This window comes from Orbicella franksi, chromosome 4 (assembly GCF_964199315.1).
Source record: "Orbicella franksi chromosome 4, jaOrbFran1.1, whole genome shotgun sequence".
NCBI lineage: Eukaryota > Metazoa > Cnidaria > Anthozoa > Scleractinia > Merulinidae > Orbicella > Orbicella franksi.
In genome coordinates, this window is record NC_138148.1 from 17,229,705 (window position 1) to 17,255,272 (window position 25,568).

The following is a 25,568-nucleotide window of genomic DNA, read 5'->3' on the forward strand; positions in this document are numbered from 1 at the left end:
AATTTTTTTTTTCGCCTTATCACATCGGCCGGATGGTTAGAAGCCTCTGTTACCAAAGATTCGTGTGTTGTTTAGAGCATTAGGTAGTTTTTTTAACTTTTTTTTCCTGAGAACAAATTGTTTCTGAAAACAGCCTCAGAAAAAGTGATTGGAGCATCACGAAGCAGTTATAAACAATTTGCGATTGCTTTGACAGAAGGAGGGGAGGCGCGCCTGGGAATAGCCCTACAATGCACCAGAGTTTGGTCCAGTAGTGAGTACAAATACCCCCTGGTGCTTAATGTTGCAGAAACTGCACCAGTCTTTATGAGGCACCGGGCAAAAACACAGACTTTCTTTGAAAGTAGAAAGAATAGTATAATTGAGTGCACTTACATGTTTCTGTGCCTGTTTGTTTGTTCTTTCTTTCTTTCTTTCTTTCTTTGTTGTTTGAAATGACGCAAAAATATTGGAATTTATTCTTTCAAAAGAAAAGATCTTCGAGCTTCTGGTACATGTTACTTAATTCGATCCGGCAATAACATTATAACTTATAACGAAACAGATGTAGTGATTGCACGAATTAAGGTGCGCGAGCTAAGATGTGTAACCCTTATATTTATTGCACAAGTTGTAAGATCGATAGACGGTTATACAGTGAATACTAAACGCGTAACGAATTCGTAATGCGGGGGTATATAATGAAGACTCACGTTATGTAGATGAATTTTGCGAGTAGACTTATCGTGTGCGAGTAAGCTGTTCGTTCAGGAGCCGATTGATTAAACCATTGGCCGTTGAACTGTTGGAGTGAAGGTTTTGGTTGTCCGCGTGCTTTGCGACATATACAGTGAAAGGCAGTTCACGAACACCAACGATAGCATATAGTCAGTAGTACAAACGCGAGCTACGGTAAAATAGGAAATCACTCACCTCCCTATCGAGAGATACTTCTTTTTCCACTAAATGCCAGTTGTTCCCCTGATCTCCAGACACGTTGAATATTGTATGATTTCCATTGTAGACATTAAGAGTTCCAGCTGATGCCCCATACATATGATAATAAAATGAAAGGCACGATGGCTTTCCATTGTCTAGAGCGGTGAGCACAAGTTTTGCGTTTTCTCCAGGTTTCCTAGGGGAAGACGTCTCTATGTACATATACTTCCCTGAAGACATGCAAAAAGATAATCTATATTTTTACATATACAAGACTTAACGTTACTAAGATGATAGACGATACCTTGCGAGGCAGAGACTCGAAAAGAATAGTTTGAATACCTGTAGTTGAAAATCTACATTTTTGTTCAATGTTTTGTTTGTATGCATTAATATGCTATCTCATTAAATAGCCAATGGTTTTGAATTCTTGGTTACTCTTTCATCTGTCGAAATATTTAAGATGAAGCTACACTGCATTTGTCTCGTGTTCCCAGCATCTCCAGGGTAACTTATAGTTGATTGGTCTTCGAGGCCACTAGTTAGAGAGGAACGGATTGGCGAAATTATGAGGTCGTCTTAACATAACTCCACCCCAGACCTGCAGGCTCTCTTACTCTTATATGAAGAATACACATTTTGTTTGTTGGTTGGTTGATTGTTTCGTTGGTTGGTTGGTTGGTTGGTTGGTTGTTCGGTTTGCACAGAAACAACACTTCTTGTCACAGTCAAATAAAATAATATGGCGATGGATAGGTCTGATTAAATCTAACCTGATCCACCTTGACCAGAACTCGGGCCTGTGGAAGAGGAAGGCGTCGAACCAGATGCCAGCGTCCAGTCAAAATCATCCGAAGACGACTGATTCCATCCAGAACACAACCCGTGATCAAAGGTACACCAGACTATGAAGACAAATAAAAACTTTGCAATCATTTTTTCATGTTTCTGCCAGAAAGGCATAAGTATCACTTTTCCCTTTGATGGTTTCTTTTTTAACATAACCGAAAAGGGCTAAGGTTACCGTATATCTTCAAAGGTGTCTCGCGCATCCAAGCGATGTAGCGCGTCCGGTTTGAACTGTAGATACCTAAACCCCCTATATCACATTAAAGCTTACAGAACTGGCTATCCAACTATACCAAGAATAGACCATTTTACAGTTCAGTGATCTGGCTTTTGGATGGCAGCGAGGCTGGAGTTGAGCATGTTTTGATATAGACCTCACTGCTTTTGTTGTGTTAAACAAGTTGTTCTGATGCTAACTAGGTGCGTTTACATGACAAAAGTAGTCAGGTCTGTATCAAAACAAGGTAAACTCCAGCCTCGCTGTCATCCAAAGGCCAGGTCACTGAGCAGACAACTGGAAGATGTTCTATTGTAAAATAAAACAAGTTGTCGAATTTTTCATGACCACTAAATGCGAGCTCCCGAATCGCCTTTTGAAAGCTACAAGTCAAAGCGAAATAATTTTGTTTTTCGCCAATTTAAAAAAAGATCTCTTGCTTCGCAAACATACTCCGCCCACAAACGCCTTCAACTGGGTTCTCACATAACTGAGCCAATCAGTGCAGGGAAAGTTTACTACGCCTACGGGCGAAATTTACGCACGATTCTCCAAAAAACTCTTGTGTTTCGCAATGCGCTCAAGGCGGAGATTTGAGAAACTTTCCTGTAGCTCGGTTTTACTACAAGCTGCTCTGGCAAAATGAGGAAGACGAAAAAGGATGCGAATTAACGCTGCAGTGGCTGGGCGAAGGGAACAAACACAAGAAAGCGCGGCGGAGCAACTGGCATGGATACTTTTCCAATGGATGTCAATAGTCCAACGGTTTGTCGGTATCTGACTCATCAGAAATGCCTCTTTCAACATCCCTGTTATCGCTTTCAAGTTCCCGAATTTTTACAGAACCATTCTCATCTCTGGACTCGATTCTTTTGCCCGCTGGATACGATAGCAATAGCTTCATCCGCGAGGCCAACTTTCGCTTCTTAACTCATTGATGTAGTTTCATTCGTTCTTTGCTTTTTTTGCTTTATCGATTTCCCGTGGTCCATGTTTGCTAATAACTTAATCGAATTACATCTAATACGAAAAATGCTTGGTAGTCAGACCAACAAGGCTGATCAACTGAAAATAGCTTTTTCAGCAAAAACTAATGCCCATTTAGCGTCATGTGAGTCGCCAATTCGTGACATACGTACAGGTAATTCATGCAAGCGTCGTCTCGGTTGATTGCAATAAAGTCATAGGGCTGTCAATCGAGAAGGAAACTTTTGTTTCGGCGAAAACGACAATATTCTCCGCCAATATTCAGTCTTTTATATACGTTGATAATTTTCAGCCCAATAGCATCCTTCAGAATTTTGGAAACCAGTGCATTTTTTCAGAGTTATGGCGGTGTGTAGAGTTGACATCCCATTTGACGAAAAAGATACACTTATCTCGCGATTTGTAGCCATTTGTGCAAGAAAAGTGTTTATGCAAATGGACCTAATCTATCTTAATATTAATTTTTAAACAAGGTCATATTGTGTCAAGAATTGTTTTGTTAAAAGATTATGATTTTTTATCATTTTTACCTAATGTAGAAGGTGACTGAGCCGGTGGTGATGCGCTAGGTGGGACGACAGTGTACATATTTGTCAACAGCCATGATTTAAACTTTCGAATTTTGGAATACACCCCATACCGCCCTGCTACGGCACATCCGTAACCCCAGCTGGTGGCTCCCTCAAGATACCAGGTACCATTGAACTCGCACACCAATGGTCCACCACTGTCACCTTGGCAACTATCAACTCCTCCGACATCTAGACCAGCACAAAGCATGGAGTCGTCAATTTGGTCAGGATAAGCAGTTTCGCAACGACTTTGGGACACAAGTGGCACTTCTGCTTGCATGAGAGAATTTGCCGAGGGGCCTCCAGAATATGTAGTCCCCCAGCCAGTTATCCAGCATTTCTTGTTTATGTTGTCGAGGGGAAGCTGATGACTGGTATCTGGCAAGCAAACAAGCCCGACTCCAACTCCAAGATCAGCCGGGCTCACAAGTTTAATAAGGGCAATATCATAGCTGTAAGAGTTGGGACTGTTATAATTCTCGTGCATTATAATTTTTGCAATTCCAATGTCTTGTTCTGTTCCAATACTGCTACTGGTTCTGTAGTGCGCTCCTAACCTGAATAAAACAAAAGGAAAGGATAGACAAAATCAACCTCATTTTAATTAAACCCACTAGGCTGAATTGGTCGTCCTTTTAACCCTCGAGCATACAAGGGGAAACAGATCCGAAGGAGGCAGGAGACCATGGTCTCCTTCTCTTAGGGAAGGTCAGACTTTACTCTGTAATACTTAAACGTTCAGTAACAGTTCATTCATCCCTAGATGAACTTGCGATGTGTCAGCTGTTTCTTGGAGGTATGAGGTTGTTTGTACCTACGATAGTTTTTTTTTTAAAGTCTACGTCAATGAATCTGATCTTGTTTGCCAAAAATAACCGCTCAGGTTGTTTATTTATTCGACCTATTCAATTTTAGCGGAAAGACTTTTCTGTATTTTTTATTCGGTTTTTAAAATCTGCTACGAATTCTGATTTTGAAGGTTTCAGAACATTGATGATTAAAACTTCATATAGTAAGGAGACTAACACCTTATTTTGATATTGGAGGGTGAATTTCCATTCACACAGTGAGCTGCAGTCAATACCCAATATGCATCCACTAAGGAACCGCCACAAAATTGACTTCCATAACTGTTTACCAACATCGTCTGCCATGGCCAGCTGTTGACTGGTGCCACTGTTCCACCAACGATTCGGGTTGTACTTGGTCGAACACCACAAAACACTAGATCAGTAAATTAAGAACTTCCATTAGACATTCAAACTGGACTAAGCGGAACACTTTGGGAGGGAATTGGGAAGATAACTTCTTAAAACTAGATCACCCACTATTCTATGGCAAACATCGCTCCAGAACGTTGTGCAGATAAGTTTTCAGTGAGATTACATTACAAGGTTATCTATAAGGCAAAGAAGCTCAGGGAAGTCAATAAGGCTGATGCAAAAGACTGCCTTTAAAATACCTAAGACGGAAAAAAAAAAAAAACAATAAAAATGCTGACATTGGGACACATGATTTAGGATAATAAATAGTTAAGTAAAGCTAAACGTGTAAATACAAAAAAAGCACACCCAACACACTAAGAGAAGGTAAGATACATCAAACAAAAAGGATGGCTTAAGTTTAGAGGTGAGCACAGCAACACTAGAGGCCTTCCGAATTTCAGGGCTGAGGAAATTAAATAAACTGAGGCCTTGAAAACGGAGTAAGAATGTCCTTACAGAAGGGCAAATGGAAGGAATTATTAGTTCTAGTGTTGTATTTATGCACCTCACAGTTAAGTAAAAACAGGTCCCACTCATGTAGTTGAAACTTTCAGGAAGAAGGCCATTTTTCTATAGGTACATAACTTTACCTATTGAACTGTGATAACGTTTTCAAATCTTAAAATTTTTAACCGCGAGAATAAGATATGTATGTGCATCGAAATTATCCTAAAAACTTGTTTGTGAAGTGTTATTATTGCAAACAACACCATATAGAGACTATAAATGTAACAAGCATTTATATGCAGGCATTTAAGAACGTTCGTGCGAAAATTTTCCAGTCCATATATTTTTTTTAAACTTTTACTGCAGTCAGATAATGAGATACTTGTGTCAGAAATGCAAAAAAATTGGGGGTCAGAGGCTTCGTTTCAGAGATAAAGCGTGTGGAAAACTACCCTGATTTTGAAAAACTGGCGCACGTAATTCAGCATGGTCTATAGGGGTTTATATTTTAAAATATCAAAGGTGAGTCAACGGAGGCAAACGATCTTAGTCATATTTTGTAGAAGTGGGTCTGTTGCGTAACTAATTCCAAATGTTAACAACGTTTTCACAAAACTTAACCCTTCAAGAGGCATTTGAAACCGTCGCACAGATAAACGAAGAGCTAAAAAGAACGGAATTCCATGGTACATTTTGCAAAAAGTTCAAACTTCTAGTCGATAGATTTTCTTCACTTTTTCGTTCAACGTAAAAAATCGGTAGAGAAAATGATTCATCAAAAGAAAAATACGGATCACCAAACCTTCAAGATCGTCAAATCCAGGAAAAGCTATAGCAGTGGCCATCTGCCCTATCATGGTTCATTTTATTACTAGCGCACGCGCTTATGCATGATGTGGCGTGTAAATTTGCGTGCGCAGTAAGGATGCGCAGAAACAATTAGCACGAAGGTCCTTATCCCAAGTGTTCATACCTGTTTTCGTAGTAACAACACTTTCTAAGCTCTTGTACGGTTGTCCAGTTTCATCAACGCCAAAAACGACCACACGATACGTTGACGAAGGGCTCAGTCCTTTAATATCTGTAGAAGAAGTGTTTCCCGGAACAGTTTCCACCGCTAGTAAAATACGTTCGGCACTTTTTACCTCGATCAGGTAAAACCCTGCGCGATGGTTAACATTTGCATCAAGTCCGGTCCATTGAAGGATAAAACTAGTGGAGTCGGCGTTAAGGATTGTTAAATTCCATCCCGCGACCAGTATGGCTGAGGAAACGAATGAATAGCAAATTACCAAATTAATCACATGAAAATCAAGCTCAACTGCCGACAACGGGTTAATTATAACAATTACTTCTGCCAACGGATGGTAGTATTAGGTAACATTTTCGAGCGGTAAAGTTGGATAACGGCAGTGAGAGAGGCGGAGGTGAGTAGTGGTGGTGGTGGTGGTGGTGGTAGGGGTAGAGGTAAGGGTAGTGTTAAGGGTAGTGGAGGTGATAATGATAGTTGCAGTAGTTATAGTAATAACGGTGTCAGAGGCGGTGCAGTGATAGCAGTTGCAATAACGATAGTAGTGGTAAGGTTAGAAATGGAGATAGTAGTTGTTAATGATGATGCTGATGACGACGGCAATGATGATGATGATGATGATAATGATGATGATGATTATTATTTGCTGTCCTTTAATGTATAGTAAGTAGTGCTTATTTAGATACCTGACGTCAGACCTCTCTTCAAGATGGCGAACTTAATGTTGACATTACTGCTTGAACTTCCTGTATATACTTGAACAGAGATGTTGTTTGAGAGCCCAAAATGAACATCCGTAAGAATTTCTGAAGCAAATGGCCCTGCACAACCACTGTGATAGAGAACTTCAGTGGAGTTCTCAACACTTATCCTGGCATATTCGCTGAATAATCAAAAAGAAATAATACATTTTTCAAACCTTAGATCAGCGTAGGTAAAAAGTATTCATCCTGTTATTTAGACCTTGTAATATGCAATGCTGCAATTGTAACGTTTACAGCGGAGCTCCGGCGGCCCGACACCATAAGTTTAGGAACAGAACCTCATGTAAGCGTAGAAACATAAAACCATGCAGCCCTTTTTTCACGGTCAACGTGGCTAGCGGCATGGATAGCGGGCGTGAGCGTCCTACGACGACGAACGACGACGTCAAACAACATGACAGCCATACTCCAGCGAATGACAAATCATGCAGGCTTGGTTTACAGCGTACATTTTTTATATAGTAAATGGTTTGAACCCAGGAGTATCAGTAGTTCGTATAGAGTGATCGTCCGGGTGAGTGTAGTTCTGAAAAAAACTGTTGTTGGTGACTGACGTTTCGACAACCTGAGCGGAAGTCATCTTCAGAATCAAGTCAATAGTGTTTGTCAGTCGATGATGTTGTAAGTCTGGTCCGTTGAACGTGATTGGTCAGTATAGCCATGATGGTATTGGCTGAAAGACTCGTGTAAAGTTTGTCATCAGTCATTGGTGGGTTTCGATCCGTCTATCGTTAGTCAAATAGGACGGGTTTTGGTCAGTGTATTGTTAAGTCGGTCTGTCAGAAGTCCGTTTATCGGTTTCGTTTCCGTCATGGATAAGTCGTTTGTAAGGCGCCGGTAGTTGTTGACATCTGTTAAGAGGCGTTTGTTCTAGGTTAGTGTACCTGCTCTCCAGAGTCAGTCGTTGAAAATAGTTTGTACTGTAAGTTAAGCACTCAGCAGATTCCCAGTCAATATTGTGGTTTGTTAGTTGATGATGTACAGCAATGTGATTGTTGGCATCACCATTTCTCGTAGCTGGTTTGTGTTCAGTCAGTCTCGTGTTAAGGTTTCTGCCAGTCTCACCAATGTAGGAAGCCTGGCAGTCAGAGCATTTGATCTTGTAAACTGCTCCCTGTCTGTTGTTAGGTTCGTCTCTGTCTTTCACGTTGGTCAGACAAAGAGCTAGCACGAGCTGTTGACGTAATTATGTCGCGAACAAAGATAATTTAAATTTTGATAATCAAAGTAAACAAGTTCTCGTCTTTTTTTTTTTTTTTTCTCCTCGCGGTATTTTCTAAAAGAAAAGACGTGTACAGTGTTTCTATCGAGTTTTGGTAGAATTCTACTAGTATACTAATGCAAGTGCTGCAATCTGATTGGTTGATATCACGAGCCCATAACCTAGTTGTTAAATAGAGTGTCGAAAAGTAATTGGTTTTGCATAACTACGCTACGTGACTGGCTCAAAAAACTCGCGCCACTTTATCGTCCAATCAGAAGTAAAACCAAAACCAATCGTAACTCGATCGCATCCGTTTTCCCGCGCTTCGCGTCAGCTACATGTAATTACTTCGAGTTTTGATTGGCTCACTGGATTTTCTGGGTACTCTGTGATTAGCTAGAGTGATTACTTTGGTTTTGGTTCCACGAAACTCAATTGAAAACCGCTCAAGAAAGTTTCTGCTTGTGCTCCCACCGTATTTTGTGTTTTCCCCAAACTTCCACTCGTTCTTCTGTAACTCGATAGAAACAAGGAACAAGATTTCTATTTCTTAAATAATAACCATTTCACATTACCTGCAATATTGAAGATTTATTTCTTGTACGGAAATCAGAGCGATAGCTTCGCGTATACCAGCGTTCTGAATTACCCAACTGCATCGAAGGTAATTGTAATTCGTGCCTGTATAGTCTATATGGCCAAAGCTTTCATTTAAAGCGATGGAGCAACCTTTAAGAAAAAATGGAACAACAACTATTTTTCAGTAACATGAACAAGTAGGTAAATAATACCTATCTACCTACCAACCCACCGACAAACATGCCTGTCTATCTCGGCTTGTACCCGCTTGCGAAGCCTCTACCTACCTACTTAGGTACATGTGAGGCATGTTTGGCTGATTCAAAAGTTATAGATGGTAATTTAAATAGCAGCAAAAAGCCAATTATTAAGCACATGTTTCGGGGCTAGCCCTTCTTCAGTGCTAAGTTTTTTAGTGGTAGGTCTGGTAGGTACCTACCTATCTGCTGATCCATCTTAGGTTGATAGATAAGTAGAGATGTTTGGCAAGTACCTACACGTACCTACCTACCTACCTACCTACCTACCTACCTACCTACCTAACCTATCTGCCTACCTACCTACCCACCCTAGATAGATGGGCAGAGAGGTTTTGTAGGTACCTACCTACCTAACTACCTACCTACTTCGACCCATCCGCCTACCTTCAGCCCACCTTTGTTCACCAACAATTTCCTACTTTCTTGTAACTAGATTTTTCTTTCATTGAACACCCTTGAAACTAGTATTTCTGGGTTTTTGCATGTATCCCAGAACCTTTGATGCAAATCGCAAGAGGACAAAAACAGGCCATGTAGCTCGGATGGTAAGAAACTACTTTTTTAACCATCTCTCGGGTAAACACATTGAATTTAGCAACAGAAATGGGCACAATATTGCGTAATTTATACACAACGAATTGTCTCATAGAAACATACCTGTGGTCGCATAATAACTGTAGGACCATGGTCCTACTCCCTTTGACGTAAAAGCGGCTACATGAACTATATATTGCTGCCCTCGTTTAAGATCTTTCAATTTCACTTGCGTAGGGTAGGTACTACTAGTGTTCACACTTTGATATGGTGACCAATAATAGCTGCTTTCTCTGTAGTAGATTGTGTACCCTAAGAGCTTGCCATTGGCGTAGTGCTGGGAAAGAGGGTTCCACTCCACCAAAAGGTCGGATGTAAATTCAACGCTTGTTACCCGCAGAAAATTAGGAGCCCTGCTGGGAACTTAAAGGGAAATAAACAGAATTATTATTAGTTTTTTTTTTTTTTTGCAAGCGCCAACGGGGTATGTCACTCAGTCTGGATGCACTTAAAGAAGAGAATAAATATGTTTTTTTTTTTCCTGCCCGTAATCCAGGCTATGAATTCTAAGCTAGAAGGCAGTTTACAGAATTCGACTACGAAAAAAAATTACGATTTGCCAAAATTACAACAATTTACTGGAATAAACCATTTCAGTAACGTGTCGTGGTGAAATTATTTAATTACGGATCCACTTCAATGTTTCCCCTTCAGCTTTCTTTCTGTCGAGCTAAATAATGATGCCACTAAAACCTTACTACGGTTTGTTTTTGTTAATTTAATGCTTACACGCAGAAAACAGTAAGCTAGAACAGATTTGACTCACGCAAAACAATACAAATTGAAAGTTCATTGTTTGGAGTTGTTGTTGAAACTACTTAATTTTTTGGTTCTTTGTCTAAGTGTTTAGCACTCACCTCCTTCGTCGGTCCGGACCGAGAAATCTGCAGTTTTGAACTGTGTTCCGTTACCATTCACGACTACAACACTAACGTTATACTCTGTGTAAGCTTCAAGGCCCATTATCTCCGATGTTGTGGTATTTCCAGGCACTAGTTTGCCAATTGGTTCGCTGCTGTTGGAACTTCTTGCAAGAGCAACATAAAAACGCACTCCACCACTGTGTTGATGGATGAGGTTACTCCAAACTATCTCGATGCTGTTCGTGGTTCTGTTTACAACGGTCACGTTCAAGTCGGCCAGAGGGAAAGCTGCAGTATGTTACAGTTAGTGCAATAAAACAGAAAACTCTTTTGATATTTATTAACAGTTAAACCCAGTTGTGTCAAATACATTTCTTTTTTGTAAGAACGTGTAATTTTTGGACTGAGGATGAACGTTCTTAGTTGCTATGTTTTGTTTCTATGCTAAGTAAATTCAACGTTTCATGTCAACAGCCATTATGGATGTGAAGCTTTATGCTTCGTTCTTTCTGGTATCAATAGATGAAATAACTTCGTAGTGGCAAAAACCATGGACAGTGTTGAAAAGATAATTTAAAATGCCCCAGGAATAAGGTAAGCAGTTCCCAACAAATTCCATCGAGTGGGACTCACAAAGATTTGGGTGCCGAGACTGCGCAGTACGGACTGGAAATCATCTTTCAGGATGATTTCATTCGTTGTAAGTTCAGTCATTTTGCTATAATTTGCCATAGTCCTGAGTGAATTAGGTACAGGTAGTCGTCTCCTGAAGAGGTTGTACTATGAGCTATTTAAGAGAGAAGATCGGTTATGTTTAAATATCTCCCTAGCACCATTTGATTATTGGACTGTACAGACTCAAGCTCTACATTTTATCAGACTTCATTCTGTTCTTTCAAGGAGTTGTGGCAATAAACTTCCTCTAGTGACTCTCAGCCTGAGTGCCGTTTTGAAATTTCGTTATTTTTAGGCCTTGCCGTTCTTACACAAGGGCTTCTTCCAAAGAAAAGAGTGTGGTGGTGATGATTTGGGTGTAGTTTTTTAGATCGAGAGAATCACTTGATCGGTAAAACTGTGTTATAATTTTAAAAATAGGATGATTTACTAATTTTACTCTCTTCCTTACCTGAATCTAGACCTTGGTTCAAAGTACCGTAGTCAATTTTGATGTAACTCCAGCTTCTGACGAGAGACACTTGTATCGTGATATTTTTGGATTCTCCAAACGAAATTTCGTGAATTGTTTTCTTGGAGGGCGGAAGCCATCCACTAAGAGCAAAGACCTCTGTTCCATTTCCGTCGAAAATTTTGAGATATTCGCTGCGGAACAAAATAAAATATGTTTGTCACTACTTACATATCCTAAAGGCTACATACAACAAGCAATGTGCAGATTTCGGTAAAGGTAAACAATCCGATCCCACCAACGCGTCGGCCAACGCGTCGGCCAACGCGTCGGTCGACAGTCGGCCGACTGTCGACCGATTGTCGACCAACTTTCGACCGACGCGTTGTCCACTGGAGTAAGGCCTTTGTCGGCAGTTTCATTTTGACATAATCACTGGCAAAAAAACGCTATGCAACTCTGGGCCGGATTGTTCGAAGCTGGTTGACGCTAACCCTAAAGTTTAATGAAGTATTAGTCTTTTTTATTTTTTTGATTATTTTATTTTATTTTTCATGTCATATACACTTTAAACGGAAAACTATAAACAGGAAACCTCATCGAAAAACTACAAAACTTAAATCACAATTTTCGCTAGTCCTGGGTTAGCTTAATCGGGCTTTGAACAACCTGGTCCTGGTCTTTTTACGGTAATTTATCAAGGAAATTAGAGATACGGAGGAGAACCTATAAATACCGGAATCTGTCTTAAAATGATCGGCGATATTTTTCTGGGATGGGACTTGATGGTTTCGTGGGGGTCTAAACCAAAGTCAACAAAAACATTTTAAAATCGTGAATACAGTGGGATCGATATGTTTTGTAAAAAAAAAAACTAAATCGTCTGGACAAACGTTGACAAACTAGAGGCCTCAAAGAGATAAAGTGTGGACAATTTTCCTCGAGATTTAATTTCTGTTTTCACTTTTCTCCTATATAGTCTGCTCATTAAAGGCTCTCGAGGGATACAAAAGGTTTCTGGTCTATTTTTTATCACCTGCCAGTTCATTTTTCTATCTTGTGGAGTAATAACGGCTTATGTCGAAGAGACTATATATTTAGACAAACGTCTTTCAGCTGGTGACAAACTTCGTTTAAGATTATTTTCAAACCTAAATTAGGTTAATAGTTACAAAAACAGTATACCTGCTGGAACCAAAGTATATTTGGTTGATCGAAACAATGGCTACGGTCTGAGTTGTCCCGGTATGTGAGATTATCCAGTTACAGTACGGGTCGAATTTACTCGAATATGTGACGTCCAGTCTGCCAAACGATTTGTTCACGTTTTCCGTGCATCCTAAAATAGAAAAAAAAAAGTTACCAATAGACAGCTGAAATGTGTACCAAGGGCATCAGCGGTCGAGTGTTGATCGATACCCTCGATCGACATCTCAATCGGTACTCGTCCACATCCCCATCGATTCTCGGTCGATACTCGATCGACACTTGATCAACAGTCGGTCAATAGTCGGTCGAGTGTCTTCCGACGCATATACACCGATCGAAAACTAGTCCACTCTCGACCGACTCTCGACCGAGATGTCGACGAAGTGTTGATCGAGTGTCAGCCAAAGTGTCGATGGAATGTCGATCGAATATCGATCAAGTGTCTATCGAGAGTCGATCGAGGGTATCCATCGAGGGTATCGATCAACATTGCACTGCAGATGCTTTAAGTGCACATGATCCTTTATTTCTATTACAGCTTTTGTTATCAAAGTCTCATCTCCTACAGATGACAGAGAGTGTAGTACAAAACGAAAATTCAAAGATGATATGTCAAAGATTAGGATACACTCAGAGAATCCCGCGAGTACAGTTCCAGATGTACCTTGGCAGATGCCAGCGGTAATGGACACGTCATCGATGGCAATGTCTCCTGTGTAGTCTGTTCCCCTTATCCCCTCGAAGGCAATCTGGGTACAAGAAAGAATGCTGATCACCATTACCATAACCTAATAAACGACTAATGACCAATGGTTTTATCTACGCTGTCTACTTGCCACAGCAGCGAGTTTATGGTGGTTTATTACATGACTGGGGAAATTACGTTTTTGTGACTGGCTGAAAGTAGGTCAATTGATCGTTAAATTTTAAATAGCACTGCAGTGCAAATTAAAACAGGAGCGCTCGTAATTGTACAGAATGATCGTATGAAAGCTCAAGCAATATGTCATTTACACAACTCGTGATATTAAAACTAACAACTAAAACTAGACGTAAACTAAGCTAGGAAAAGATGATCGATGAAAAGCTTATGAAATGACTTGTTCACTCTAAAATGCCATTCCCTCAATTTATTATTTCATTTTGTTTTATCTTTCCTTGACCTAGTTGTACATATTGTAAAATAATATGCTCTAGACGTAGAAAAAAACACATGTACATAATATTTAACTCACTTTGCTCCCCAAAGTCATGGTAATCTTGGCTTTCAGCCATTGGGAGCCTTGATCACCTGATTTAGTAAACACTCTTGTATATCCGTTGAAAACATTGAGAGTATTCACTCCGTATCCATACATGTGGTAATAAAACTCCAGGCAAGATAATTTCCCAACGTCAAAGCTCGACACCGAAAATTCGAGTTTGGCGTTATCACCATATACCCGAGGTGAGGAGGTCTCGATATACATGTAGCGTCCTGCAACAAAACATTCGTCAGTTAATGTATATGCTATTAATTTAATATTCTAATTAGCAGCTATGATTTTAAATTGTAATTTCTAGTTGTATTGTATTTTAATTGTAGTTAGTAATTGTAATTTTATAGAATAATTTTACTTATCTTTCTAGATTTTATTTCTGAACGGCCCCACAAGCTTGCAGCCTTAATCCTCACCATGTTTAAACAACGTTTACTGTATTGTATTTATACTAAAAGCATATTAAGCAAATTCATAAAAATAATACGATCAAGAACACGACGAATAGGATTTACTGTTTTTTTTTCATTTCCCAAATTTCTGTCATTTCAAATGACCGCAGCGTTTTACGATACTGCTACCATAACTTCTCGTTCACATATCACTATCATTTTGAATGACCAGGGTGTTTTTATCATCCAAAAATTATACTGGTACCACGACTACAACCTCCCAATTACTGGAAAGCTATTCGACTAATCCAGAATTGAATCGATAGCTGAACAAGTAAAATTTATTTGTATGGTTCTCATTTTTTGGTAACCCTCTAACGAGGAAAGGAGTGTTACTTGAGATTTATTGAACGCGTAATCGGATCGGCATATCCGATCGCTGCACTCCTGCTAAATTTTCGACCACACCAATTACCTCTGCTAATACTGAACGAGTACTAAACACAAACCTTGAATTGTGGATCCTTTTAATAATAAAAATTAATGATAAGATGAACATTGGACATGATTAACCTACCGTAGCCCCCATGGTCAGATGAAGGCCCCGTGGAGTAAGACGGAGTCGAACCGTACTGGTTTGTCCAATCAAAGTCATCCCAATAATCTTGGCTCCAGCCAGAACACAGCCCAGAGTCAAAACTACAACCTAGTCACGGAACAAAGCAGAAGGATTACTACATGGTGATTCTTTTCATAGATATCTACAAATGTTACAAAATAACAACAGCAGTAAATGCAAAACAGGATAAATCGATTTCATATTAACCACAGCTTTTTGTTTCACGGCCGTTGTGTGAAAAAAGCGCGAGCTAAAAGCCATTGAGGGCTTTTGGGCTGATAGTTGTCTGCAGAAACTTGTATTTGTAAAAACAAATACTACATGCTAGCGTTTTTAGAGCATAAAATTTCGGAGGGCAACTATTATCCCCTAGCCCCGAGACATAAAGTCTTTCCTGTCTCTACTGTTCACCACTAAATTCTGCTAAAATCTGAAACGACATAAATTTAAAGTTTAAAGCTTGTTCGATTTTATAGCATAGGACATGCGCCAGAGCTTTTGAATTTCGTATTGAGATGTTGTCCAACACGCTGCACTAGTATGCTTTAATGGAAGCCACGAAATGTACAACTTAAAAGGTGAAAACGATGAAGGCAATAGGAGCGATGAAAACGATGAAATGAGTGCGATTGCCACAAACAAAATAAATTACAAGTTATGAACGAATACAATAAAAGAAATAGAAAGCCAAAGGTGAGCAATACTTACAAACGTTGCATGACTAAGACGGCTACTGAGGAACACGATAGAGGAAAGCGGAGAAGACGGTAAAATTGAAACGAGATGACTGTAACGTCGCGATGGAAATGCACAAACAGACTAGAAAAACGCATGCAAAATGGCCTGAAACAAAACGAAATTATGCGGAAAAACCTAACAGAATATTGATTACGAGAAAGTGAGATAACGAAAAGAATGAGATGATGACGGAAAGAATGCGCGTACAAACGGAAAAAATAACAAAAGAATTAAACGCGGCCTTGCGGCGGCAACACGCCTCTTGAGTCAAATTATTTTAATAAAAATTGGTTTGTTACAAGCAAACTTGCATCTCACCTTATTTCTTGCAAATACGTAAGATAAAGCCTCCCTACGGAGCCTCAAAACCGATCCGTCTATTTGTTGTTTTAATATTCTTAATTGCATATACGTATACACGTAACACAACAGTTTTAATATGTAGTATTCTTGAACTAACTGAAATGTTTTTAAGACGCAGATAAAATCCACACCCACCCCACTCCCTGCTATAAAGTTCTCCCGAGAGTATGCACGTCACACCAAAAGAGCAATATATGAGCAAGTCTATAATCCCAGGGACTGTTATCTGATTGTTACAGAACATTACCTACAGCAACTTCGTAGACGTAAGAAGCAAATAAAGTAGCTAATAAAGGACATTATGTACTTACTGTGTTCTGCGCTGGTCAGTTGCACATAAAGTAGAAAAACTAGGACGAAAAACAAAATAATTTAAGACAAGTGAGTCAAGTCGCATATTTTGCGCAATCCGTGGGCCCAATTGTTTTTTAATCTTTTTTTTTATTAACACAGAACAAAACACTACTGCAACTACTTACAATGCAAACTACTACAAGCTAAAGGACAATTAGACTTCTATAATCACTGATTACTTACAAAATTTTCACTTAACCTGCTTACTAAAAAAATTGATGCTGATATTAAAGGGGCTCAGTCACGATATTTTGAGTTATTTTGGCCACATACAAAATTACCTTAAAATGGTAGGAAACCTGAAAATAACAGTTTCATAAGATAGAAAAACGCTAAAGAGATAAGGATAAACCATAAAGGAACAAGGATGGGTAAGGATAGAGAAGATTAACACTACAAACGACGAATTTGAAAAATTGAGGCTACACATTTTAATATGCGCAAACCGCGACTGAGCCCCTTTAACAATACTTAATAGTACACTGCTTACAATACTTTTTTCACCTTTTTGTAGCACAAACCCAAAAAAAAAAAACAATTTACAAGCGCACTGCTAACGTTGGTACTAAAAGACAGAAATAACGCAAGCACACAACTAGTACCAAAACTAATGCTAATTACAGAATTCAATTACATTGCTAAAGCTTTTAGGCTACACTGCACAGAGGAAAAAAATACGATATGAAGTGAAGAAACTCGAAAAAACAAATAAGAAACATGGTACCTTAGCTTTCATTACTGGGAACATTGTAACAGGCATTGAAACATTTGCACAGAAAAGTAGAAAAAGAAAAAGCTTCACGCGTCGCAAATGCAGAGAGTCACTTAGCTTCGTAATTTTTGCAGTTAGAGTTTTTAATGGCCATTTGCCTTTCACATTTGATTTTATTTTCCGGTAAGGCAAGAAAGACCTTTAAGTTTGGAGTCTCTGACTGATTTTTTGCGCGATATATATGATATTTGGCAATAAGAAGATAATGATTTAATGCGTAATAGCGCTTTTTGGTCGCAGCTAGGTTAAAAAAAATCCTTTTTTGAATCACAACATACTTATTTTCCCTTATCACAAGTAAACTGATTGCGATCATTATTTTTGATCAGTTCATAGAAATTTGAACAGAGCACACTAATTATAACTTATTAACTTATTCTAAGGAAGTGTTGACATCAAGTCGTTAAACTTTTGCTGATTTATTAGAACATTTAGTCGGTGCAGATGCGGGAAAGCAATTAATGTCAACATTTTATTGCTTGTGATCATTATTTTTGCATAATCGTCAACCGTTTGAGCAAAACATTTGAAAACAGCCTGGTAGTTTGATTTGAAATCAAAGCAAAGCTTCCACACAAGACATACTTTCTTGCGTAGATGGCTCCCATGCAGTATTTTTCACGTTTTTTGACAAGAGAAATCTTGTATTTGGTTTTGAATCAACTCATACTTTTCAAACTCATCAATAATTCATCAAGTTAAAACGAAGATCACAACCGTGAAGGAGGTTTAGATACCCGGTCTTAATTAGAATAGATTTTGACGATTTTACTTCTCCGTCTACTCCTTAGTGTTTGTTTTGATTGATAAGGAATATCACACTCGAGAGATTGTTTCATCGGCTTTCCAAACACCTCGAATTTGGTCAAAAATACTCCGCTGCGCGTCGTATTTTCCAACTCTATTCTCGGTGTTTGGATATCCCAATGAAACAATGTCTCTCGTGTTTGATATATTACTTCTAAACTGGAATTAACAGAGGGTGTGACGTTTTCCAACAAAATGCTACTGTAATAGAATGAACTAACCAATATCAAAAAATAAACTCAAGCGAGGGAAGATATTACAAGGTCACAACTTTTCACAGACACATAGTGAATAAACGTAGGCCGAGAGATTTAAAGACGACCGTTGTTACTTGTTTCTCCCCTGCTGACACAAGCGGAACAACGGGACAAATTACTTTATGCGACAGCAAGAAATTTTTAGATAGTCACAAGGAATTTTACAAGGTACTCGTATTTTCACAAAGTCACGCACGTACGATTTATTTTCTCATTAACTGACCGCATTAACTGACCGCATTATTTTTTTTTCTGAAAATCTAAAGTGCTCCTTAGAAAGTCGAAACTTGATTTGCGTCATAAGGCCTTTGTTGTAAATCAACAAGGTAATTAAACTTTTAATTGCAACCTTAGCTTGGAGCCGGAAGTTCAACTAAACCAGTCAGTCGTAGCAAATACTGAGCACTGCTAGCGCTTGTGCAAAGATTAATCTAGTAACTTTACTCGTGAAAATAGAACACAACAAGTATCTCACCAAAAACACTTCCAAACATTTAAGGCTCCACTTTCTTTGTTTTTCAGATTCAGTCTGATATTAATAAAGATTTATACAAATATTTAAAGGGATAATTAGTCGATGCAATTTTAATTTTAAAAAAAACATATAAAACTTATATTCGCCATCTTCGACTTTCAATATGTGAAAATGTCACGCCACCAAAACGGACCAATGTGTAGTGAGCAGTGATGTAATCAAAATGACTAGTTGCTTTGAAAGTATATTGAACTCAGTGCAGTGTGCCACGCTCGATATACTAAAGTATATTCTTTAGAAAAATGGCGTGTTGGCCGAGAATTACTTTTAATTTCCAATCATGCAGAGATATTGTTACAGTTTACGATACTTTAATACACATTATGCCCAGCTCCACGCTAGTGTACAGTTCTAAAAAGCTTGCAAAAAGTTCGTTCACCAACTGACAAATGGCATATCCTTCCATACTTATAGGCCACGTTCGATATATGTTCGATATATCATTATTCTGACATGGCTCCGAGGCTTCGAGAACAAAATTGCAAATTTGTTAAGTTTCTTTTGTCCCTCACGGTAGAGTGATGCCCTGAGTAAAAATACCAATATGCTAAAGAGAAACCTTCTTTATTTGAGCGCTTCTCGTTTCAACATTATGATAGCGTCGAATTCAAAAATAGCAGAGTGAAGTTATAAATGACTCGTGTTCTTTAAAATTGGACTAATTTGGTAAAACAACACAGTTCTTTTACAAGTGGCGAAAATTCCAAGTCTTTGAATTGCTCTTTTAGTGGATTCCACAGCGTAATGTAAATGGTTTATGCCATGTAGCTAAACCGCAGGCTCGAACATGGGAGAACATTGAGCAAAGACCGGATATTCTATCTCGTATGTAGATATATAGATATATATATATATATATATATATATATATATATATATATATATATATATATATAAAACGGTTATAAAATGCCTCAAGCCAACAAAGAATGCCACTGCGTCAGGAGGATCAATGAAGATTCACAGTCCAAGCCTCACCGCAAAAATGAATTTGAAAACGTTTGATAAAGCAAGGACGGACAACTTCTGACGGTAAAAAAGTTAAAAAGTTAAAAATTTAATTTAATTTTAACTTTTTAACTTTTTTACCGTCAGAAGTTGTCCGTCCTTGCTTTATCAAACGTTTTTAAATATATATATATATATATATATATATAAGTGAATAAATGTTTGAAAGAAAATTCGCCCTGAGTGGGATTTGAACCCACGTCCCCCCGCATACTAGTCGGGTGTGATATCCACTACACCATCAGGACAACCATGCTGGCAACACGGCAATCGAAGATGTGATTTACGTGGCATGGAACGTGGTCTCCCGGGAAATTTTCTTTCAAGGTGACAAGGTAGGGGAAGCCTATAACTCCGTTTTGAAATCCAACTAAGGATCAAGTTCATGATACACGACCGAAGTCAACTTAGCGGATGACAATGGAGGATCCACAAGGGATACAGGCTACTTTCAAATTAATATATACTGTATATGAGAGAACCCCTAACCCTGTTCACCCCAAGTAATCATATTTTAAAGTGAATAAATGTTTGAAAGAAAATTCGCCCTGAGTGGGATTTGAACCCACGTCCCCCCGCATACTAGTCGGGTGTGATATCCAAATATCAAACATTTATTCACTTTAAAATATGATTACTTGGGGTGAACAGGGTTAGGGGTTCTCTCATATACAGTATATATATATATATATATATATATATATATATATATATATATATATATATATATAACTGCAGACAGTACTGTTTCGGCCTTCTGGGCCTCATCAGTGCAGTGCTGAAGACTGGGATGGAGGCTAAGCTTAAAAAGCCGCCCCAAATACTATATATATATATATATATATATATATATATATATATATATAACTAACTAACTAACTAACTAACTAACTAACTAACTAACTGCAGACAGTACTGTTTCGGCCTTCTGGGCCTCATCAGTGCAGTGCTGAAGACTAGGATGGGGACTAAGCTTAAAAAGCCGCCCCAAATACTACACATGTGGTAGTATCTAAGCCATTACCAGAGTGCTCAAACTATATATATATATGTTGCAGATGGTGACAAAAGTGTGATCAATCTTTACTATTTAGTAACATAATATTGTAAGTCTTGCAAATTCATCGTAGATCTGATATAATAACACAGAGAGATAAACTGAAGGCAAAGAATGTTTCTTATTGAAGGAACGACTTATGGAGGTAGATACAAAGACTAGTCAAAGACAGGAGAAGTCTCGGGGAATATAAATCAAAAAACCCTACCCTTTGGGGCCGCACATACCTATATAGCCCATATAAGGAAGTACCCCCCCCCCTCCCCCACCCCGGTATACATCCCGGGATATATATCCTTATCGCCAACCCAATTCTTTGTCTTGGGGACGAAACTACACCAAGTGAAATGATTATTCAACTTAAGCAAAACTGTGCCCCGTGTTCTTATTTTCTTAAACTTGAGGCAAGCCATTTAGGCTTACCTTTATGCTAAGGTCGCCATACGTACTGCCCAACTTATCAATACGCATTATGGTTACTAATATATATATTTTGACGACATACGACTGTTTCTTGTAACTTTCAATTTAATCTATACAGAATTTAGTGCCTTTGATTTGATTTTTCCTGAAAGAAGACATAATCAAGTTTGGAGTAAATTGCTAAGTGGGAGTTATGCCTACTATCAGACATGAAGTTGTCTGTCGTGCCACATGGGTGGGTAGCTAATTGTCTTGATAGGTTTGAAAACGTAAATATATGTTTTTGCTCTTTTACGTCGCAAAATTGGTAACCTATTTAAACTGACATACAGAATGAAACATTCCTTGTCAGGAGAGTAACTGAATTCCACTAGCTTCCATTTAGACATCTGGTATTTGTAAATGTACAAGTAGCATTTGTACAACAACTATTTTTTTGCGCCGCGTCAAGATCTGTAAGTTAGGCATACTGCAAGCCATGCTTTTCAGCTATCGTAAAATTTACTTCTCACCTATAACTTTGAGCAGAAAGGACCTGAAAAAATTGCATTTCATTGCTCAATTTTCACATCATTCAACTTCGCTCACGAAACGCCAAATTTTTTTAGTGCTAACCTCTCAATTCCAAGCAAGTGTATATGTTAAATGGACAGCTTCTACGCGTTCTTCTGTAACTTACCGGTCTGAAAAAGCCATGCATGTAACAAAGAAATCTTCTTCTGCTCGGCCATGAAAAGGCAACGTTTTTCTTATCATGCGAGAATCTTTATGCCGGGGCTGTTTGGCACAAAGTCGGATTGAAACGGCTCCACAGAAGCGTTGAACGATAGCGTCTGTGGGCCAATATATACAAATAAAGAAGGAAAACTACTGTAGGCAAGCAAAGAAATTTGTGTGATCAAGTGTAACGAGTCCATTCTTATGCACAAATGTGTTTGGGCAGAAACGATAAACCGCTTGGCGAACAAAAAACATATCTAGAAAAGCTACATGTTGCTTTTTACTTTAAGTGTGCAATGTCATGGCAGTTTGCGTTGACCCAACCCGACTTTTTTCTCTCACTTACTTCTTCCCTTTGAAAGCAAATTGAACTTACAGTCCAACTACTCGAACCAAGGCCGCCCGACAAAAAACTGAAAAAAATTGCGGAGGTTAACAATAGTTATCCGACAAATTATTGATGAAATCAAGCTGTACATGACAAAGGCAACAGATTTGTTGTCATTTTTATTAGTAACTATTTTAAAACTTTTAAAATGCCAGTGGTCAAATTGCAAAGAAATTTGCTTAAGTGGCCTTGGTAGGTGTAGTCACACTGTTGTCCAAAAATTTACACCAGGCCAGGCCTTCTAAACCAACTCGGTAAACTTCTGATTCCAGCAGAACGTTTCTTATAACAGTTCAGACTGCCGAAGGAATTTCTCGAAAACTGGTTTTGAGAACATCTTATGCAAATGCTTCGAAGGAGGCATGTGAAGTGACATGAACATATTTGAATAAGCAACTTTGCTGAGTCAGCAGATAACGTTTCGCAAGTTTCGATGACGTCATACGGGTACAAAACGGAACTCAAAACTTTAAAGGAATGCGATGGTTATCAATCATTATTCATAATAGATCTACTTTTCGGCGAAAAGAAAAAAAATTCGTTGTATCTCGCTCTAAAGTTAGGAGCTGTTGGGGGTTATATTTTCTTAGCAAAGATCATCATGATCTTCTAAATATATTATAGGCACTATGCCTTATTACAGAATGGATCTTCCCTTCAGGTCCTTCAGGTCACTGTTACTTGTAGATTTAATTGCGCGAGCCGCGTAATTATCGAAAGGTCATTCGCCAGAAATCAAGCATGATTTCAGGTTTTTCATGTCCTTGGATGAAATTATTTATTTCAACTACGGAAATTATCAGGCGAAATATAATTTTGCCACACACTTTTAGCACGTTAAACAATGGGTATTAACGTTATTACGAGACCGAATGGTCACTGAGTTACTTGTTAACAACTTTGACATTTAACGATTTTTATTCTTGATAATGATGTGGGATACATCGAAACGTCGAATTACGTTACTCCTTATATTTCTTATTAACATTGTTGATATGAATGTAGGCGTCAGTGGTGATCAACGTTCAGTTGTTTCAACATGCATGCAGGCGGAAAGTCAGCATCCATGAATCAATTAACTAAAACAGCTCAGCAATCGCCACGAGTCGGAGGAGCAATGCAACTCCACTTCATAAAAATTCAAATACCTCGATATATATATACCTAGATATTCCTTAAGATCTGGAATTTTGCTCGCTCAGCTCTGACCCTTGCAGCGACCACGAGAGCTGCGCGTTTTGATCAGCCATTCTAGTTAACGTAACCGTTATTAGCTTTTCTACACACCCACTTCCATGGCACTTATGATTTCGCCGTCTTTACGAATTTATGCAATTGTCATTATCAATACTTTTGTATAGTCCCTTTGAGCCACTCGTTTCGATTTTTGCCGTTCATTGTACCCCGCTTTTACTCGAAGATTATTCATGTTTGTGCTCAGTCATTGTCTTGTCAACACTTATCAGTGCTCACTGGGAGTTCTTAAAAATACTGAAATCCCTCTTTGGCTTCAGTTAGCTCGACCTTGATTTAAAAAAGCTTGTTATTCGCCAAAGAGATGCTAAAGCGACTGTTAACTACTACCCTTTAGACGAATGCATGCAACTATGTCAGTCATGTTTAACGACCGCGTGAAGCGCGAAACGAAAGCTTAATTACTTACATGGCTTAATTACGAACTAGAAATAGAGTAGCACTTACCTTTCAAACAAAAAAGAAATGAAGAATGCCTCTTCGTCTCAATCATTTTGTCATTGAGCGTTCATGTTCCATTATCTACTCTTCCACTTGAAGTTTTGCTGAGACTGCGGCCTCTGAGAGCCATGCAGAACTTAAATTAATATTATGCTTGACTCTAGCGGAACTCTTTTTCCACGTTGAAGGTCGCACAAAGCTCATGCAAATGAAGTTCCTGTTTCGGCAAGAGCATAGCCAAACGGCACTGGTCCGTAAACCAGCTCAATGACGTGTCGAGTCAGCCGTGATTTTTGAACGATTGTCTTGGCATTTGGCATTTAAGCAGCAAATTAGTCTATCCACGGACCCTGTGTTTTGTCTTGAGTCCGTCAAGATCGCAAGCAAAAGTATTACCCTCAGGCGCCCATCTCGCGCTACGCGCCTATTCTCGCGTGCTGGCATCGCTTGCGCTCCTGACGAAAAATAACTCGTAGTAAAAAATAAATAAACATCTGTGGACAGACTAGTACTAAATTTAAAGAGATATCACCGAAGAGGTAGTACTTACCCTATACTTTTTTTCTATTTTTTCTTGTTATTCTAATATATAGAGAATATAAGAAAACGTGAAGTAAAACATTAGATAAATTCAGGTGGCTCTTTGGCGATCGTCTTTATTGAAGAGTGTTTGTTGACAGTTTCCATATATGTTAGACAGACCGACAGACAACCATTACTGAAGCACGATTAAGTAGAGTAATTAACGAGTTTTACAGTAACAATGAGAGTTAAATCGTTACACGAGTCAAGTTCGAGTCAATTTCATTATTATTATTATTATTATTATTATTATTATTATTTCACTTTTCCCTTTTGATGATATCGTTTGACAAGTTTCGACAATGTGAACATCACTCTGAGCAAATCACACCCTACTTCGGCCTTTGATTTTACCAAGCTAAGAAGCTGGGTACAACTTGAGCATTTTGACTTTGTTTGTTTCATTTTCATTTTAATGCGAAGCCGAAGCTTCCTCGCTCAACTGCTAAAGGAGAGGGGGGGAGCGAGGGGGGGGGGGTTGCCGATTTTAGCCATGTTGGTCTCAAATAGGTTATGGTTTTTCCACTCTAGTCTTGAATTGGGTATATTTTTTAGAAGAAGCTACTTTTTCATCATTATCGATAAGACCATCGACAAAAGCCCTTCACAATGCCTTAGCACCGGTCTGAACTAGGGGACTAATAGGCAGGTCTGAAACAGGATATGGCATTAATGGCCAGGTCTTGAATAGAGTATCGAGTTTTGGTCAGGTCCT

At 38.7% G+C, this 25,568-nt stretch overlaps 1 protein-coding gene and 1 non-coding gene across 6 annotated transcripts in view; both read right to left on the bottom strand.

Moving 5' to 3' along the window:
• LOC145484693 (MAM and LDL-receptor class A domain-containing protein 2-like) overlaps nucleotides 1-25,085 on the bottom strand; it is a 60,269-nt gene extending 35,184 nt beyond the window's left edge. Inside the window, exons 1-16 of one of the 5 annotated variants that reach the window (XM_081463291.1) lie at nucleotides 24,278-25,085; nucleotides 16,567-16,605; nucleotides 15,113-15,241; nucleotides 14,120-14,361; nucleotides 13,549-13,633; nucleotides 12,861-13,014; nucleotides 11,676-11,869; nucleotides 10,544-10,837; nucleotides 9,750-10,049; nucleotides 8,829-8,982; nucleotides 6,972-7,168; nucleotides 6,229-6,519; nucleotides 4,572-4,767; nucleotides 3,502-4,100; nucleotides 1,692-1,823; nucleotides 913-1,148 (exon numbers count right to left, since the gene is read on the bottom strand). In XM_081463291.1, coding sequence (XP_081319417.1) covers nucleotides 913-1,148; nucleotides 1,692-1,823; nucleotides 3,502-4,100; nucleotides 4,572-4,767; nucleotides 6,229-6,519; nucleotides 6,972-7,168; nucleotides 8,829-8,982; nucleotides 9,750-10,049; nucleotides 10,544-10,837; nucleotides 11,676-11,869; nucleotides 12,861-13,014; nucleotides 13,549-13,633; nucleotides 14,120-14,361; nucleotides 15,113-15,241; nucleotides 16,567-16,605; nucleotides 24,278-24,323 — 3,288 coding nt within the window. In that variant the 5' untranslated portion in view covers nucleotides 24,324-25,085. Of the gene's footprint in view, nucleotides 1-912; nucleotides 1,149-1,691; nucleotides 1,824-3,501; nucleotides 4,101-4,571; nucleotides 4,768-6,228; nucleotides 6,520-6,971; nucleotides 7,169-8,828; nucleotides 8,983-9,749; nucleotides 10,050-10,543; nucleotides 10,838-11,675; nucleotides 11,870-12,860; nucleotides 13,015-13,548; nucleotides 13,634-14,119; nucleotides 14,362-15,112; nucleotides 15,242-15,862; nucleotides 16,606-22,147 lie in introns of all 5 variants that reach the window. The other 4 variants (XM_081463293.1, XM_081463290.1, XM_081463292.1 and 1 more) reach the window with 4 other exon arrangements.
• On the bottom strand, nucleotides 20,164-20,236 carry Trnat-agu (transfer RNA threonine (anticodon AGU)). Its single transcript has one exon. It is a non-coding gene; the product is annotated as a tRNA-Thr (tRNA).
• Nucleotides 25,086-25,568: the final 483 nt, after the last annotated feature.